The sequence below is a fragment of the Brassica napus genome, chromosome C3 (assembly GCF_020379485.1).
Source record: "Brassica napus cultivar Da-Ae chromosome C3, Da-Ae, whole genome shotgun sequence".
Lineage (NCBI taxonomy): Eukaryota > Viridiplantae > Streptophyta > Magnoliopsida > Brassicales > Brassicaceae > Brassica > Brassica napus.
This window is the reverse complement of record NC_063446.1, coordinates 29,951,145-29,970,027: the sequence shown is the minus strand read 5'-3', so window position 1 is coordinate 29,970,027 and position 18,883 is coordinate 29,951,145. Positions and strand designations below refer to the sequence as shown.

Genomic DNA, 18,883 nt, shown 5'->3' with positions numbered 1-18,883 from the left:
CAGTTCGTTGTTCACTGGGAGTTCAGTTTTCAAGTGCTTCAGTCAAAGCAGCTACAGGAAATCTCAGGAAAAAAGCAGTACGGGCTAAGAAATCATCCGATCTGTAAACAGCAACAGGAGGAGGAGGCATGCTTAAGCAGTGAAGACGGTAGAATATTGAGAAGATGATATGTGATTTATGGTTACCAACCAAGGGTTTAGTGTGATATATAGTAAAATCAGTCTGCCTATTTGAGTAACTAAGAACAAATTTTTCATAATTGGAATTGTATATATATTTTGGACCGCGTAGAAAACACGCGCTAAACAAATATGGAGAATAACATTTTCTACCACATATGTTTTGTTGAATATGACTTAGTTTGAATAATACAATCCGTTAAATAGTTAATAAATATTTTCAATTTTGGTATATAACTATATTCAAGACTTTAAAATATCTAGCGATGTTTCTAAAATTTTTACTCAGCTTATTATATTAAACTATAAATTTTGTATGTGTCAAGTTTGTGTGTGATTACTGTATAAAAAACAAAATTTTGAGATATAAAATATAATAAAAATTAAACGTGATATAATATTTGTCAGAAAAGAAGAAGATAATAAAAGTATACCACATTTGATTGCAATCGAGAGAATTGTATAGAACACAAATATTTGCATAACTTTCTAAGTGTGATTCTCATTGAATAAATGAACTCTGTGTGTGCAGGGTCATTACAAGTAAAATAGGTTTTCCCAGTGTTTTTAAATTCGAATGGAACTGGCGGTCGAACCCGGTTAAACTGTGAATCGAGAATGTATCTGAGTCCGGTGGATAAAAATGGGTTTGTTAGCATATAAAATAAAGTTTTTATTTCTTTCAATCATAACTTACAATGATAAATATTAAAGTCAAAATATTAATTTTATATTTGGTTTGTAGTTTTAAAAAATTTCGTAGTTATTTTTATTGAAAATTTAATAACTAAACTTAATTATCTTTGTAAAATTTATCGAAAATAACAAATAAAGCATTTAAATTTAATTCTATTTTTATTTTTTGATTGAAATTATATGAATTTGGTTGAACTCGGCTGAACCATGTCAAACCATATTAATCTAATCCAAACCTTTTTGATTCAGTTACCGGTCCGATTTTTTAAATATTGGTTTTGCATCGTACGAAGTTTTTTAACGCTGATTTATTATGATATTAAAATTATGAGAAAGATTACATAGACGATTCAACAACCGACAATACTACCTGCCTTATAAGGATCTACGCCTAACTGCATCACCTGAGCCGTCTTATGAAGATCCACGCCTGACATGATTTACTTGCACCATCCCTTGTAAGCCTTTCTTCCAGAGTCTGCATAATTGTTTAATAAATCGTTTTCCCCTTGAATTGAAACCTGAACCTCATTTAATGTGCAATCATCAAGAACTTACATAGCTGTTGGGGTCAAAATCGGTTACGGCGAAATCAAAGTCAGAAACTTTCCGTGAAATGTCTTCTTTGTAAAAGAAAGATAAAATTCAAAAGAATAGAGAAGTGTGAAAACCTAAAATCAAGTTCGTAACAATTCCGAAAAGGATTCACACGATAAGTCTTCGAGAAAGGTTACTCAAGGCCTCAGACAACGGATCCCGGACAGTGAAACACTCATCGTCCATCTCGCCGAAGGAGCAAGTTGGACCGGATGCACCGACCGATCGGCGAGTTGGATCAATCAGCCTGCCTTCGTCCCGTCCTCGTAGCTCCCCCCTTCGGCATCAGATCGAACCTGCTCTTGTTTCATCTCGATCGGAGTCATCGCTGGAACTTTACGATTTAAAAACCGCAAGAACTCATTTTCTCGAATAACATTCGGATTGATCGTATAAAACGGCAACGGTTAGCCGAACACCTCGAATTGTGATATACCATGGATTTGACCCATTTTTACCTATGGTATATAAGTATTTTACTATCTATATACTATATATTCTATCATATTAGGTATGTTTTCAGGTTCAGAAGTATCTTGGAGTAAAGTGATGATTATGGAGCATTTAGGAGCTTAAAAGAGATTTTATCTGAGCTGACCATCAGAGGTCGATACGAAGAAGAAACAATCGATCGATGCACATCCAGTGACGTCGATCGATACAGAAGAGAAGCCTCGACGATTGAAGATTATGATCGATCGATGGTACAGGAGACGCAAAAGCACGACTTGGTTTCAGCCGACTTTAAACCCAAGACTTCACCAAATTACAAGATTACCCCTGACGAGTTTTTAACCTAATAGTTATATACTTGCCTAAGTGTTAGGAGGCAAGAGAGCTTTTGGCCATGTTTATATTCTTATTTTCAGCAGAGAGTTTTAGGAGAGAAGATCATAGAGATATTTGTGATTGGAACTCCATTGATTCATCTATTCTATTCTATGCAGTTTTTATTTATATTTTGTGTCGTTAATTGCTTAGCTATGTCTGAGTAGTTTACCTGTTAGATTCAAGGTTCAAATAGGTTAGAGGGATTATCCCCAACTATAGATTGCTAAGTGTTGCTATTCATTGATTGATTTTTCTTAATGCTTGTTCTAGATTAGCTAACTAGAATATTGAACCTAGGAATCTGCATGAGTCAAGCATCCTTGACCATCCAGTCCTGAATCTAATCTGTCATACTTGGACTGCTAGAAAAAGGCTACCGCTGAACTAGACAGCTAGTGAGCATTATCAACCTGCGCCTAGGGCTTAACTAGAAGCATCGATCGATATTGTCTTCTGACAATCGATCGATATCTGTGAAAGGTATATCGATCGATATCCCTATAGGACCATCGATCGACACTTTATTATGATCAACAGACGACAGTTGAGACCCAAGATCTAGTTAGTTAACCAATGAAACATTGCCATCGCTGATCACTGTGTTCAAGGGGTTAAGCTCTAATATATCATGCATGCAACTGGTAGGCATCTATAGGATTATAATCTCCAACACCTGAATAGAAACCCTGCATCTAATACCTTTCCAATAAGTTACAGCCCCAATCATCTTGTTAGTCGAGCAATAGACTTGCTCAATTAGGATTGCTATTTACATTTAAACCATAAAACAACAAACACTTAGAATTAATAATTTACTAGATTTAATAGGTTCTCTAGCTCCTTATGGATTCGATCCCTAAGTACTACAACTGAACCTCTTATTTGAGAGAGTAATACACTCCTTAGGGTAATTTGAGTGGTATCAAATTGCCTACGCTATGCGAGGAATTGAATGTTCTTCGGAATCGACGTCGTTTCGAAAGTGCTCTTTTTCTAAAATCGTAAAAGCGCCTAAGTCGGAAAATGACCCGAAAGGACCCAGAACGCGGCTAAGAGCCCACTTACGATTTTATACGAAATCAAGCCCAGTCGTTATGACGGTTTATCTTTTGTTATGCAGGAGAAGATAAATGTCAAGTTCAGATGATAAATGTAAAGTTTCTGAAGATAAATACAAAGATCGAAGAAAAATAGAATATTTCCGCGAAGTGATAAACTCGACCGAGGGCAGAAAGGGAAAGAGTAAACCGCCTCTAGAGGAGTATATAAGGATTTTGAGGTCGAAGATGCAGGAGGAGGCAATTTTTCTACTCAGGGCAAAACTTAGCACTTAGAGCAATTTAGGCAATTTTCCGTTTTTATTATCGAGCTGCGACTCAACTAGGTTTTCAGGTCTTAGGTGGTTAGAACTAGGGTCTCTCCGACAGCTCTTACGGCCGAGGCCTTACCTGTTGTAAATGCTTATACGCAAATTCGGAATAAGATCTTCTTTGCGTTCTTTTCGTTTTATCAATTTCATACTTAGTCTGTTTTTCGTGTTCTGATTGCTTGGGGTGTGGTTTAGCAGATATCCGAGACTTCTGGGAAATTTAGGGTTTCCTATCTTTCTTAAATCAACGGAAATATTCATATCTTTCGAGATCCACCCTACAATATGGGATCGACAGTGCGAATTTCGGTTCCCACAATAGCCTGGAATTTGAACCCCAAATCTGGGAGAAGAAGCCTTTAAACCTTAACCACTAGTAAACGGTGCTTCCACGACATCGTACCAGTTAAACTGGGGCTAGTTCTTTGCGAACCAATCAGAAGAGGATATATTAACTGTCGGAGACAAAAAGTGAGACACATGTTACGACATACACAGAAACCCCAAGTTGGGTCGGTTTGGTAGATGGATGACCTGACCGTAACCTTGGGTCGCTTAGGCTGTAAGTTTCGCAATCATCATGAGTTTCGAATCCTGTTTTGGCCTCTTCGCATTTCTCACACGTCCCATACTGAATGTTCTCCTTCGCACACACATACATTCATATCATTTAAAACTATCTTTTATAACCATATAGTGGTATAAAATTTCGTTTTGTACAAATAAAAATTGTAAAGACAAAGTTGATATTTGAAAAGACACTATCGAGTATCGGCTTTATGAACCGTAAAGGTAATATGCATATGTATGTTAAATTATCTAAATATCAGACCTTATGTATATTTCATACACAATTGATATCTTTGTGGCGAGTATTTTATAGGTAATCTTTATTTTTGGTTTTATGGTTGGTTTAGCATATTTTTTCTTATAGATAATCTCTTGTGTTTGTGTTTATGGTTTGTTTGGCATAGATGATCCCATATTATTATTTTCGGAAAAACCAAAACGAAGTTTTCTTTTTGACAAAATTTCATTAGAACATTGAGTACTTTTAACAATGATGATAGAATCTTAAGTTTTTGTTTGGAATAAAATGAGGAATCAAAATGCAAAATGCAACACAAAACATAAATAAAACCACAAAATGAAATCAATAATTAGACACGAGCATGGCTTCTCGGAACTCCTTAGAGCATCTCCAAAAGATACTCTATAACTTCAAATATGAAGTTTTTTGCTCTCTAAAAAAGAGCTTTGAAGTTTTGAGGAGTGAAACTCTATATTTGAAGTTTCATTACTCAAAACTTCAAATTTGAAGTTTCATATTTTTATTTGTATTTTGGTCCCTACAATTACATATCACATTTATAATTCATAATTATTTTTTTGTTTACTATTTTAATCCTTATAAAAATTATATCTCATAAATATTTTAAGTTTTGTTTACAAAATTTAAGTTTACACATAAAATTAAATAAAACTTTAAAAGAAGATTTAAAATATTTAAAACTAGATTTAGATAACAAAACTATACAAAAAAAACTTAACAGAAAAACTTTTAAAAAATTTCATGAAGACATAACTATTACACAGATTTAAATATTACAACAACACTAATAGCCATGTAGGTTTGATCCGAAACCTTTAAAATTTTCAAATATTGTCCATTTTTTTGTGTAATTGAAGATGGTTGTTGTTGTTGATGATGTCTTTTCGTACAATTATTTCTTGTTTTTATATTCACGAGTATTAATATCATCGATAAAAGTTAGTTTTTAGCAATATTTTATGTTTCTGTTTTACTTTCTTGTTCTGATCTAATGCATTTACAAATATCAATATCTCCTGATTTCAAAATTTTTTTATCTCTAATCTACAAATTAAAAATGAGGAGAGCTATTTTTACTTTGAAATGCACTAGTATATCATATATGCATTACGAAAATCGCTTTATGGAATAATATGGTATTTTGGTTGAAGCTTAATATTAATTAAGTTATTTTGTTTAAAATTTTATATTTTAATATAATATTTTATTAATTAATATTGTTGTAATATGTTTATATATGTGTTAGTTATTTACAAAAGTTTTATGAATTCAAATTAGTTATGACAAATATAAGGACCATATTATAAAATACAAATAGTTTTGAAGTTAAGTTTGAAGTTTTGATTTTGGAGAAGAACACTTTTAAACTTCAAATATATAATTTTGGAAACTTCAAAATAGAGTTCCTTTTTGGAGATGCTCTTAGCTTCTTCGTCTAGCTTCATTTGTCGGGGAAACCACTTTCCTAATTAAAACAAAAATTGCTTCGTAAACCTTCTCTTTGAGGGCTTCTGGTGATTCTACCAACTTAAAGATTTGGGTTCGGTCTAGCTCAAGAAGCATTCCTGTGATTTTTTCTGTAAAATTTGGCTCAAGTAATTCTACCAAAGGGTAGAGAGTCTCACCAATTAACTACAAAAAGGGAAATTAAAGTAAATAAAAAATATAAGTAAACTATATTTCCAAAATAGTCATCATATAAAAAAAATCAGTTTACAATTCGTTGTTCACTGGGAGTTCGGTTTTCAAGTGCTTCATTCAAAACAGCTACGGAAAATCTTCGGGTAAAAGCAGCACGGGACAACGGATCATGAATACTGTATATATAGGAGGAGACCTTAACATTTAGACCAAAAAAAAAAAAAATTGGAGGAGGCATGATTTAAACAATGAAGACGGTAGAAAATTAAGAAAACAAAATGTGAGTAGGATTACCGAACAATGGTTCTGCTATATAAAAAAACTGTTTGCCTATTTAAGTAATCAAGAACAAGATTTTTCACAACTAGAATTGAATATATATATTTTCACAAATAGAATTGAATATGGTTGGTTACTTATTTTAAGCCTTTGCATTTGTTTATAAGGTTGGTCTTGTTTTGTGTTTATGGTTGGTTTGGGGTAGATAATCAATCCCATATAATTATTGGGGATTTTTTGCAAATATGACTCAAAACTTTGACTTGCCTCTTTCACCTTCAAAGTTTAGATTATTCACGAAAAATGCCATCATTTTTTTTTTTTTAAAAATACATATTTTACTCTATCATCCTCGTCTTCCTCAAGTATTCACAATATTCTCATTGCCATCAATACACCAACCACCATGAACAACCAATTGGAAGCTCTTAGTACACCTAAAAATCGATTTACACTCTTTCTTTCTCAATTCTTATGAACCAAAAACAACATCTCTTTACTTTCTCTCCATATTTATCCAAAAAAAAACCAAGATTTTGATTCTAAAATTTTTATGGTTCATAGAGCCATTGAAGCTTACGATTCTTGGTAAGTCACTTTTGTTTGAGATTCTGGGTGCTTGGAGAAGACTTTTGTGTGCTAAACAAGTTATCTCACTCGTTGAAACTATGAAATTAGTTTTTTTTTCAGATTTGTTCGTCCAGACGACTTCCGGGTACGTCGTCTGGCTGTGGACGACTTACAAGGAAGTATTCTGGTCAATGCAGAGGTTAATTTTGCAATTGATTTTTAAATATGTTTTTCTAGACGACTTACATGGAAGTCGTCCATCTTTGTTTGTTAAAAAAAATCGAGACGACTTCTATGTAAGTCGTCTAAGGTAAACGGGTTAGTTTTGCATTTGATTTGACTTTTCTTAGACGACTTACATGTAAGTCGTCCAGTAGAAAATTAAAAACATAAATATTTTTTTATACCTAGACGACTTCCATGTAAGTCGTCTCAGGTTAGTTTTGCAATTAAAAAATAAAACAAAAAAAATTATTTTTGTCCAGACGACTTACACTTACACGAAAGTCATCCATGATTTTATTCCGAGATTCTGGTCAAACCATGCTTATCTGGGACGACTTCCATGTAAGTCGTTGGACGGACGACTTCCGTGTAAGTCATCTAGAAAAAAATAATTTTTTTATTTTAATTTTTAATTGCAAAACTAACCTGAGACGACTTACATGGACGTCGTCTAGGTATAACAAAATATTGATTTTTTAATTTTCTACTGGACGACTTACATCTAAGTCGTCCAGGAAAAATCAAATTTCTGACACTATCCGGTCAAATGCAAAACTAACCTGTTTTCTCTAGATGACTTACATGAAAGTCATCTCGATTTTTTTTTTAACAAACAAAGATGGACGACTTCCATGTAAGTCGTCTAGGTTAAAAATCAATTGCAAAACTAGCCTAAATGGACGACTTCCTAGAAGTCTACCAGACGACCTCCGTGGAAGTCGTCTGCGTCAATGTTTAATAAACTTTCATTTTCTCTAAAACTATAAAGACTTTTGAATTTTTTTTTTGTTAATTCATGTATATTAGTCAATATTGGGGCTAGTGAATGAAATTTATAACTTAATTGGTGATATTTATGAGGTTAACAACATTCATGCTTAGTAAAGTTTCTAGCTAATTGAGAAGACTTCCGTGGAAGTCTTCTACTTTAGTTTTTGTAAATTTGTTAAGTAACTTTAAGATATGTTTATTTAATTTTCAAAAGTGTTAAGTAACTTCAAGAATATCAAGTAACATGGTTTAATGTGTCTTCTCAGATCATAAGATATACTTTTTACTTATGTGCCTAATGAAAGTGTTCTAGCTTTGACCTTATGTAATGTTTTATCTTTTATGAATTTGACTAAGTTTTCTTGAGAATTCTTCTCCCTTAGTTGTATTAAATTTTATTAATTTTTTGTGTTTTGCTATTGAAGTTGTATCAATAACTTCAGTTATGTCAAGTAATTTTGGTAAGATAATGTTGTGGAAAATGAACATATTTACCAAACGTTTTCGTTAATATCTCTTCAAATTTACAAAAAAAAGTCACAACTAAAGGAGTACATATGCAAATCACAAAACATACTACAAACAACACTATTATAGATCATTCCTCTATAAAGACAAGCTTAGACTCCACTTGATATGGAAAAAGTCTTCTAGATGACTTCCTGGAAGTCTTCTAGCGCATTATATTTTAGAAAACTTGCGAGAAGACTTCCCATAGGTCTTCCAAAGTCTGATCCAGATCTGAAAAACATGTATATCAAACTCAGATCTGAAAAACATGCATATCATATCAAAAAACGTTCAAATGGCTTAAAAACAGAGAAAATAAGTGAAAAATTAGATAGACATACTTTTATAGAAGACACAAAGTACATATCCAAGTGGAAGATGAGAACCATCTGATTAAAACCTGCAACAAAAAGATAGATTAGTGAGAAAGACATGAGACAAAAATGAAAAAATCATATAAAGTTTAATGTTTTCAAGTCAAAGAGATTAGAGCGGGTTTGAAGAGTTTTAGTTTGGAAAAAAAGTAAGAATTTTATGCAACGGGAGGTTACCAAATGAAGAAAAATCAGACATAAGAACTTACCAGACATGGGAGAAGACTCTGTTAGAAGACTTCCTGGAAGTCGTCTGAAAGTCTTCTAGCCCAGAAATCTTCCAGATCTGAAAAATCTGCATATCCAAATCCAGATCTGAAAAACCTGCATCTCCAAAAACGTTCAAATGGCTTAAAAATAGAGAAAATGAGTGGAATATTAGATAGATCTACCTTTATAGAACACACAAAAATACATATCTAAATTTAATAAATCTACCTTTAAATGAGTGGAAGATGAGAACCATGTGATGAAAAACCTGCAAAACAAGATAAACTAGTGAGAAAGACATGAGACAAAAATAATAAATTGATATAAAATTTGGTGTTTATAAGTTCAAAGAGATTAGAGAGAGGTTGGAGAGTATTAGAATGAGGAATATACAATTTTTGTTGCAGCCATTTGAGAGGAGAAGAGAGAATGTGTAAAATTTCTTGGGAAAATTGCGAAAATTGCCAAAAGAGAACAAGAAAACAGCATAGTTGTCCCTATGGTATAAATCCATTTTTTTTCATTTTTTTCTCTCTTTTACCCTTTCCATATGTTAAAATTAATGAAATAAATAGTTATAAGAATCAAAAAAATTATTAAAAATATAAACAATTAATAAAATACCCATTTACACAAACACATATATTTTTTTGGGTTGAAAAACATAATAAATCATGTTTTTAAATTACGTTCTACTAAAAGTAGAATTTTGTTTCTACCCAAAACGGGTGAGTAGAAAGTGAATTCTAGAATGAAAACATCCATCTACTTGTTTTAGAAAGTACAAACTACTTTTTACTATAATTCTAAATATGGGGAATACGAATTCTACTATTTGTAATGATCGCTACTTTTATTCAGAAAGATGTTTCTACTTTTATTGAGTATTCTAAGTTATCAGGAATGCAAAATCTAAAATATACACGAACGTCCACTTAGTGTAGAAATTACATTCTGGAATTTTGTTATGTTCTACACAGTGTAGAAGGTGCCTTCTACGGATAAAAAAAACTGTATTTTCGAAAATTAAGGAAGTTGCCATTTTAAAAATATTCTAACTTCCTAAAACGTGTTTTCATTGATTTGCTTCGTGAAAAATAAAATAAAAAACGATTTTTAATGTTCTTCTTCACCAATCTATGATTTCCCTATGATTTCTCTATAGTTTGTCTTGTGATTTTCCCAAACTCTTGTTCTATGATGCATATCTATACAACATGTGGTGTTTGGGAGTTTGGAGCAACCACGGGATGGGTTTTTTCGGCTGATGAGAAAGGGGCTAGGCTACTGTTATTGGAATCAAGTTCAACCTTAGAGGTTTTTAAAAGAATGGTTTTGGAGGATTTTGATATGGAAGAAGATAGCTTACCCGATTTGGAGTCGAGTTATCTACCTACTGAGTTGATCAATACATCAACTTGTCCACCTGTTATCATTGCAAATGATCGACAGCTTCAAAATTTTGTTGGTTTTGTTCAAAAGTGTGTTTCTACTCGATTGTGTGTAACATCTAAAGCCAAAGTTGAGAATCTGAATGAACCAGACTTTGATCTTAACAAGTCGCCAGCTGATTCAAGTACTACTCAAGAGGAGGGAAACTCGGTTGATAGGGGGAACGAACCAGCTCCTATGTTTGTTGAGAGGCAGTGCGAGAAAAAGAAAGAAAAGATTAGCAGAGTCGAAGTTGATGAGGATGCCTATCATGCTGATACCATGATCTCGGCCAAAGAGGACATACATAAGATGTCAAAATTTTATGTGCTCAATGTTGTTAAGAAGGGACAATTGTTTGAGAACAAAACTTTGTTGAAGGCGACTTTCGAGATATGTGCAATGAAGCATAACTTTCACTACGAGATTATCAAAATGGATAGACAGCTTTGGTATGTTAGATGTGAGGATAATGCATGCAATTGGTGTGTTCGAGCAGAGTGTTTGAAGGATTCTGCATATTTCATTATCAAAAAGTATGTCGGTGAACATACATGCGCACCTTCAAGCAAAACCAAACCGGGTAGGACTGGTTCGGCCAAAACTATAGGTAGTCTAATTATGCATAGGTATGAAGGGGTTAAGGAAGGGCCGAAATGCAATGATATAATACAGATTATGCTTATGGATCATGGCTGTGAGATCACGAAATCTTTAGCATGGGATGCTCGTGAATATGCGGTTAATGATGTTAAAGGTATACCAGAGAGAAGTTATGGAAAAATACCGAAATACTTGCACATGCTGAGAGAGGCTAATCTGGGTACACATTCATCGTATGAGATTGACAGCAAAGGGAGATTTCGGTACATGTTTATTGCATTTGGGCAATCGATACGAGGATTTAACAGAGTCATAAGGAGGGTTATTGTGGTTGATGGCACTTTTCTGAAGAACAAATACAAAGAAGTTCTATTGGTTGCAACTGCCGTAGACAGAAATTATAATTTGTATCCTCTTGAATTCGGAGTAGTCGACTCAGAGAATGAAAATTTTTGGGAATGGTTTATGAGACAACTAAATATTGTCATTGCTGATGATCATCATTTGGCTTTCATTTCAGAAAGACATGCGGCCATTGCTAAGGCGCTTGAGACTGTGTATCCAACAGCTAAACATGGTATTTGCATTCATCATTTGTTGAATAATGTGGTAACATATTACCATGGGAAAGGACTTGTTGGGTTGGTTGCAAAGGCGTCCAAGGTTTATAGAGTTGCTGAATTTGAAAAGATATTTGCTAATGTGTGTAATATCAGTCCGGCAATTGAAAAATACCTAAGGGATGCTGAAGTCCAAAAGTGCGCAAGATGTCAATTCTCTGGATATAGATATGACATAAGGACAACAATCCCTGCCGAATCCATCAACTCTGCTTTGCGTTCGCCGAGAGAGTATCCAATCATTCCCTTGTTGGACAGTATCAGGGAAATGCTGACTCGGTGGTTTTATAACCGTAAAAAAAAAATTTCAAAGCATAATCATCCTCTTACCATAGATGTGGAGAAAAAGATTGAAAGGAGAACCGAGAAAGGCAAAAGATTTGCAGTTTACCCTGTCAGCGATGGTCGATTGCTTGTTAGAGGTGATAAAATCGACTGCTTAGTTGATTTGGATAGACGTACTTGCTCATGTGGGAATTACAACCTGATGAAGATACCTTGTCGGCACGCAATTAAAGCTGGTTTTCATGTTGGCAAACAGCCACACACATTGACTGATTTATTTTACACTACAGAAGCTTGGCGAGAAGCTTATCATGAAAGCATCAATCCTATTGCTGTTCCTGAGGATGCTTGGTCCATGCCAGAAGATGTTGTCGTGGTCAATGTGCTACCACCAGAGTCAAGAAAATCAGTTGGAAAGAATAGAAAACACAGATATAAAACTGTTAAAGATAAAATTCAGTCATCGCAAACATCACAAAAGAGGCAGCCTCGCAATTGTAGTAGATGTGGTATTAGTGGGCACAACAGAGCAACTTGTAAAATACCAATATAGCCAGTCACATATGGTAAGGGTCAGATTATATAGCCAGTTCGTTTATATGTTTTTCAATCTCGATTTAATTGTGTTCATGTATGGATGTTTCTGTTACAGGTTGGTTTGTTCAAGTATGCAAGTTGTGGTGTTTGAAAGTGCAGTATTGCCTTGTCTCGTATGGTTTTTTCTTCTAAAAACAATCAAATTTGTTTTCATTTTGATTGTTATACTTTGGATAATTCTCGTATGGTTATTTTCTCAGTTTCATTGTTATATATTGACATTATTTTCTCATCACTTCTCTATCTCTCTGTTTGTTTACTTATGTTATGTTCAACTATGCTTTTGAGTTTGAGTTTGAATTTGAGTTTGAGTTTGTTTGACAATAGCTGCTGCCCGATTTTTCAACAAGGAAGGTGGATTGTAAGAACAGAACACTGAGCACAAAAAATAAAGAACCACTAGACTGGTTAAGTCGACACAAACAATGTAACAACAAAACACAAATTGAAGCCAATACTAAGAACTAGTTGACTGGTAAAGACGACAAGAAAACACTAAGAAGAAGATACTTAGAACCAGTAGACTGATTTCACTCATTCTTGGCTTCTTAATCTTCCAAAAAGCCATAGAATGCTTCCTAAGCAACCTAATTCGAGTGAATTTTTCTGCTTCCTAACTTCTTCTTCTATTGTCTGTGTGATACTACTTTTCAGATCTTCAATCTCTTCGACAATTCTCCCTTGCTCAGCCTCTACCCTTCGGATCTCATCAAGCAGGGCGTCATCAACCCACTTAAATAAATGATTTTCCTTCTTTCGCTACATAGAAACGAAAATCAAGTTAGGAGAAACAAAATGGAATGAAAAATCAGCATGTTTGTCCTACACAATCAAATATCGAATCAGACAAAAAAAGAACATAACAAATCGAAAATCGAATCAGACTATGAACCTGTGCCCCTATTTCACATCTATAAAACCGTCGGTAAGGATTGTCATCAGTTCTCGAATAGAATATCACAACCCCTTTCTCGCACCAGCACCTAGATGGCACCCCGTACGAATGTCGCCTTGAAGTATTCATGGGTGTGAGAAACTGACTCAGGGAGAAAAAGGAGATTGAAGGAAAATAAGATCTGAAAAAATGTGAAAAGTCGGGTTTCATTGCTGAGTTAATCTTAAATATGTCGGGTTTTAGGTTTATTGTGGATCTAGTTCTGGTCGGGTTTGATTGTTGAGTTGGATCAAAAGTCTGGTTTACAAGAAGCCAAGTTAAGTGTATTACATTGTTGAGTTGGATCAAAAGTCTGGAGAGAAGCGACGAGGCGGCGAGAGGAGGAGAGACGCGGAGAGAGGCGGAGAGAAGAGGAGAGGTGGCGAGAAACGGAGAGAGGTGGAGAGAAGCGGAGAGGCGGAGAGACGGAGAGGATGATAGAGAAGCTTCGGTGGTTTCCGTCGTTGATTTCACCGGAGGGAACACAACGAAGCAGACACAATCGCCATGTTCTTCGCCGTTGAAGAGAGAGGCGGAGAGACCAAGAAGTTTTTAGGGTTAGGGAAATCAAATGTTTCTACACTTTTTGTTCTGATTTTTTTTTTCCCGGCAACTTTATTAAACCAACATTATTGTATTTTTTTTAAATACAATTAATTATGTTTAATAAATTAATTAAAGGTTACTTTTGGTATTATGGAAAATATTATACTATAGGGACAACTTGAAATTGGATTTATACTAAAGGGACAACTATGCTGTTTTCTTGTTCTCTTTAAGCAATTTTCCCAATTTTCTTTATATATGGAGACAAAAATTCCAAGAAGGTTAAATATTTTCGATCAGAAGACTTACTAGACAACTTACTTGTAAGTCGCCCAGAAGACTTCAATATTTTAAGCGGAAAACTAAAATATTTTTAGCGGGAAACTAAAATATTTTTAGCGGGAGTTAGAAGACTTCCCAGACGACTTACATGTTAGTCGTCTAGACCCTAAACATAACTCCTAAGCTAAATTAACTAACTAAACACTTCATAAAATCAAATTAAACTTAAAAAGTGTTTACTATACACAAAAATAATCACATGTAGATAAAAATTTAATTTTTCAAAAAAACATTTAAGCTTTCCAAATCTAACCATAAGAATACATACAATACTATAACATATGTTGCCAAACCCTAGACCAAAGAATATCTTGATTCACTACTTTCACTCATCTATGTTGAAAACAATTCAATTTTATTATATCTTAATTTATATCAATTAAAACTGTTTATAATTACATAATTTTAATTTTTCGCTTATGAAAATATTTTTTACAAAATTTATAAATTATTTTTAAGATCAACTATACCAGACGACTTCCGTGGACGTCGTTCAGAAGACTTAAGAGAATCTCAGAAGACTCAGAAGACTTAGCGGAGATATATTCGTAAAAATGAGTTCTGTTTTTTTTTTGTCACAATGGGCTGGCTGTAATTTCACAAGAGTTTTTTGTTACTTTTGCATTTGATTCAAATTTGGGTATACTTTTGCAATCAAAATCAAGTTTTGAGTCATATTTGGTAAATCCCTTTATTATTTTTGGACAAATAAAAACAAAATAGATGTTTTTAACAGTTTTTCATTAGAACATTGAGTACATTACCAATAATGATATAATCTTAAGCTTTTTATTCAGAATCAAAATGCAACATCAAACATAATTAAACCAAGCAAAATCACATCAAAGCTTAGATAAGAGCATGGCTGCTCGAAACTCCTTAGCTTCTTGCTCGTTTAGCTTCATCTGTTGGGGATACCAGTCCACTAAAACATCAATTGCCTCATTAACCTTCTCTTTGAGGACTTCTGGTGATTCTATGCACCGAAAGATTTGGGTTCGGGGTAGTTCAAGAAGCATTCCTGTGATTTTTGGTGCAAACAATGGCTGGAGTAATTCCACCAAAGGGTAGAGCGTCTCACCAATCAACTACGAAAGAACAATTAAAGTATGAGAAAAAGATAAGTAAACTTGTATTTTTGAAAGATAACCATCATATAAAAATAAAATCAATTTTACAGTTCGTTGTTCACTGGGAGTTCGGTTTTCAAGTGCTTCGGTCAAAGCAGCTACAGGAAATCTCAGGAAAAAAGCAGTACGGGCTAAGAAATCATCCGATCTGTAAACAGCAACAGGAGGAGGAGGCATGCTTAAGCAGTGAAGATAGTAGAATATTGAGAAGATGATATGTGATTTATGGTTACCAACCAAGGGTTTAGTGTGATATATAGTAAAATCAGTCTGCCTATTTGAGTAACTAAGAACAAATTTTTCATAATTGGAATTGAATATATATTTTGGACCGCGTAGAAAACACGCGCTAAACAAATATGGAGAATAACATTTTCTACCACATATGTTTTGTTGAATATGACTTAGTGTGAATAATACAATCCGTTAAATAGTTAATAAATATTTTCAAATTTGGTTTATAATTATATGGAAAAAATATTTAATTTAAAATATATATAGATATATTGAATATATTGTATATTTCAAAATCTTGTTATTGAATATGATAACCATCAAATTATAGATACCGATATTTATATATATATCGGTATCTATAATTTGATGGTTAACATATTTTGAGACAAGATTTTGAAATATACAATCACTACAAGAAAACATAATATTAACGAGGATGGTTTTCTTCGTGACTTCGTCGTAAAAGAGGCTTTATGACGAATTAGCGAGGAAACACGTTTGCTCGTTACTCATCCGTCGTAACAGATATTTTCTCGCCAGTTCGTCGTAACTTAGCGAGGACAATATTTCGTCGTAAAGACGAAGCACATCATTTCGTTGTAAAAACCACGTAAATATTCCACGTAAGGAGGTCGCTATATTTCCTCGTAAATACCTCGTACGATTCCTCGTAAACTACACGTAAATACCTTGAAAGTGTTTCCTCGCAAAATACACGTAACTACCACGAAAGTATTTCCTCGTAAAATACTCGTTAATCTTTCCTCGTTATTTCCTCGTAAATGTTTTCTCGTAAAATACTCGTTTATTATTTCTCGTCATTTCCTCGTAAGGTTTTCACGTAAATAGGTCGTACATTAGCTACGAATTTACTTCGTTTTTATTATTTTACAGAATTTAAAAATATAATAAAAAATAATTAAAATTATTTAATTTATTAATAAAATTATAATTTAAAATAAAAAAATCAATACGAAAATATTTTATATATAAATAAGTTTTGAATTTATAATACAACAAGCGGAAAAAAAAAACTAAGGGTCGTTCATCGCCTGGTAGAATTCATCACTCCTCCTCGTAACATCCGCCTCGTTATGTACGTCGGATGACTCGCCTCGAATGGGATGTTGTTGTCTCATGTTCCTCAACATGGACTCCCATTCCGGATTTGTGGTCGCTATAACGTCCAAGAAGCCCTCGACTCCACCCATACGAGATTTTGTCGCGGCCAACTCGTTACGCAGCTCATTGACTTCATCATCCCGTTGCTGACCATAAGATGATGTCGCTCTCGGAACATCGTTGACGGAACCAATCCCCAACGTCCGTCCCTTTTTTTTAGGAACAACCTTAAAAACAAAAAATAAATATTGTTAGTAAAAATTTAAAATTATATTAAATGAATAATAAAAAATAAATTTTTTTGAAAATTTACCTCCTCGTAAATTTTATCCACTTCAAGTGTGGATATGGTGACGGGTAATCCGTCGGTAGACTGCTGGGTCAGCTGGGTCTGGCGGTCTTCAACCCGAGCAACCACGTCGTTGTAGATTTGCTCGGACTTGCCACCTACAAATACGTCCGCCTTGTTCTTGTGGGTCCTCTCGTAAAGTTCCATAAGAGACGGGAGATGTCCCGTCTCTTTGGCATAAAAAACATTTAAGAAAGTTAGAATAAAAATATATATATTAAAAAATTTATTTAATAAAATATTTAATTACCATTTCCAAACGGACACCGGCGTGGGGTTTTTGGCCCGTAATGTGAAGCATCGGCCCGTTTCCGTGCTCATCGACCGTGTTACGGGAGTCAGAGCAAGACTGGACGATTCTAATGGAATCAGGAAGACGCCAATAACGGATGAGGTCATCTCACACATCCGTGGTGAGCTCAGCGGGTTTGCCACGCTCATACCCCTTCACGATCCAGTCACCCTTCCAGTTGGAGACCGTGTCCAACAAGCGAGCTTTCGCCTTCGCATTAAACTTCTTCCTCACCCTCTCAGTGATCCCCAAGGCCCAATTATATTTTTGCTGTTGGAAAAAATAAATTAACAATTAGTATTTTAGAAAGTATATATATAAATCATGAAAAAATTAAAGTATATATAATTAATTAATAGAAACTTACAGCGTAAATTTTGAACCACGTCTTTCTGACGTAGTGAGGCGTCTTACTCCAGTTCGGATGTGCCATGGAGGAGTAACCTTTGATCGTGTCGGTTACGTCCGATGCAAGACAGTTGTCAACCCCCCCACCTGGAAAATACAAATTTAAAATATAAATTATTTTTTAATGTTATAAAAAAATTTTAAACGAATTAAAAAAAAATTTAGTGCAACATACCACAAAGTTCCGTCCGGTCGATGACTGGTAAACCTTCTCTGCCTGGCAGACGGATAATGTCCTCTACAGTGTACTGCGAGTAAGGAGCACTCGGAGGCACCATCAAATCGGGATGAATATCGGCGGCCATCGGAGGTGCCATCGGAGGAGGCACAGGAGCAGGCATCGTCGGATGAGCCATCGGGGAAGGCACATGAGGAGCCGATGGTGCTCTAGAAGAAGTAGACCCAGAGACTCTCTGAGTGTACTGAGTCTCGGGGACAGTCTCCTGACCCGAAGAACCGGGAGCTGAAGAAGAGGCCGGGTCTAAACGACTACCCGACTCACCGAACATCTCTCTGTAATGGGCAGTAAGTCTTCCTTTTCGAACCTGGAAAAAAAATTTTAATTTTTAAAATTAACATCAACAGTATATTTCCCAACATTATCCACCTAATCAACACTAAATAACATAAAATCCGTAAACCTATCTAAATTCCTATACTAACCACCTAATCTATCCTAAACTAACCAAATTAGAGAGAAATTAAAGAGGCTTACCATTGCTACGAAATGGAGAGGAAGTGGAGAGGAAGTAGAGAGGAAACAAAGAGTGAGCGCTCGGGAGTATATATAAGATTACATATCGTCGCAAATTCTTCGTAAGGTTACGACGAAATAGCGAGCAGTTACAAAGGTCCGTGTTTTTTTGTACGAGGAAATTGCGAGGAATTACAAAGGCCCGTGT

General features: G+C 34.5%; 2 protein-coding genes across 2 annotated transcripts; one reads left to right on the top strand and one right to left on the bottom strand.

The window, feature by feature from the left end:
• Positions 1-10,414: 10,414 nt before the first annotated feature.
• On the top strand, positions 10,415-12,712 carry LOC111203693. Its single transcript, XM_022697673.1, has 2 exons — positions 10,415-12,433; positions 12,677-12,712. Exons 1-2 carry the CDS (start codon positions 10,415-10,417, stop codon positions 12,710-12,712), a joined length of 2,055 nt encoding a protein of 684 aa, XP_022553394.1.
• A 2,455-nt stretch (positions 12,713-15,167) lies between these two features.
• On the bottom strand, positions 15,168-15,808 carry LOC111204325 (maternally expressed PAB C-terminal protein-like). The gene is made up of 2 exons (XM_022698711.2): positions 15,622-15,808; positions 15,168-15,531 (listed from the first exon to the last, which is right to left on the bottom strand). Exons 1-2 carry the CDS (start codon positions 15,748-15,750, stop codon positions 15,286-15,288), a joined length of 375 nt encoding a protein of 124 aa, XP_022554432.1. The 5' UTR covers positions 15,751-15,808; the 3' UTR covers positions 15,168-15,285.
• Positions 15,809-18,883: the final 3,075 nt, after the last annotated feature.

Bases quoted from the DNA above. Each gene is read 5' to 3' on its own strand.
- LOC111203693 (XM_022697673.1), top strand. From the start codon at position 10,415: ATGGTTTTGGAGGATTTTGATATGGAAGAAGATAGCTTACCCGATTTG. The intron at 12,434-12,676 runs GTTGGAAAGAAT...TTTCTGTTACAG, and splicing joins CACCAGAGTCAAGAAAATCA to GTTGGTTTGTTCAAGTATGC.
- LOC111204325 (XM_022698711.2), bottom strand. From the start codon at position 15,750: ATGCCTCCTCCTCCTGTTGCTGTTTACAGATCGGATGATTTCTTAGCC. The intron at 15,532-15,621 runs GTAAAATTGATT...GTTCTTTCGTAG, and splicing joins CTCCCAGTGAACAACGAACT to TTGATTGGTGAGACGCTCTA.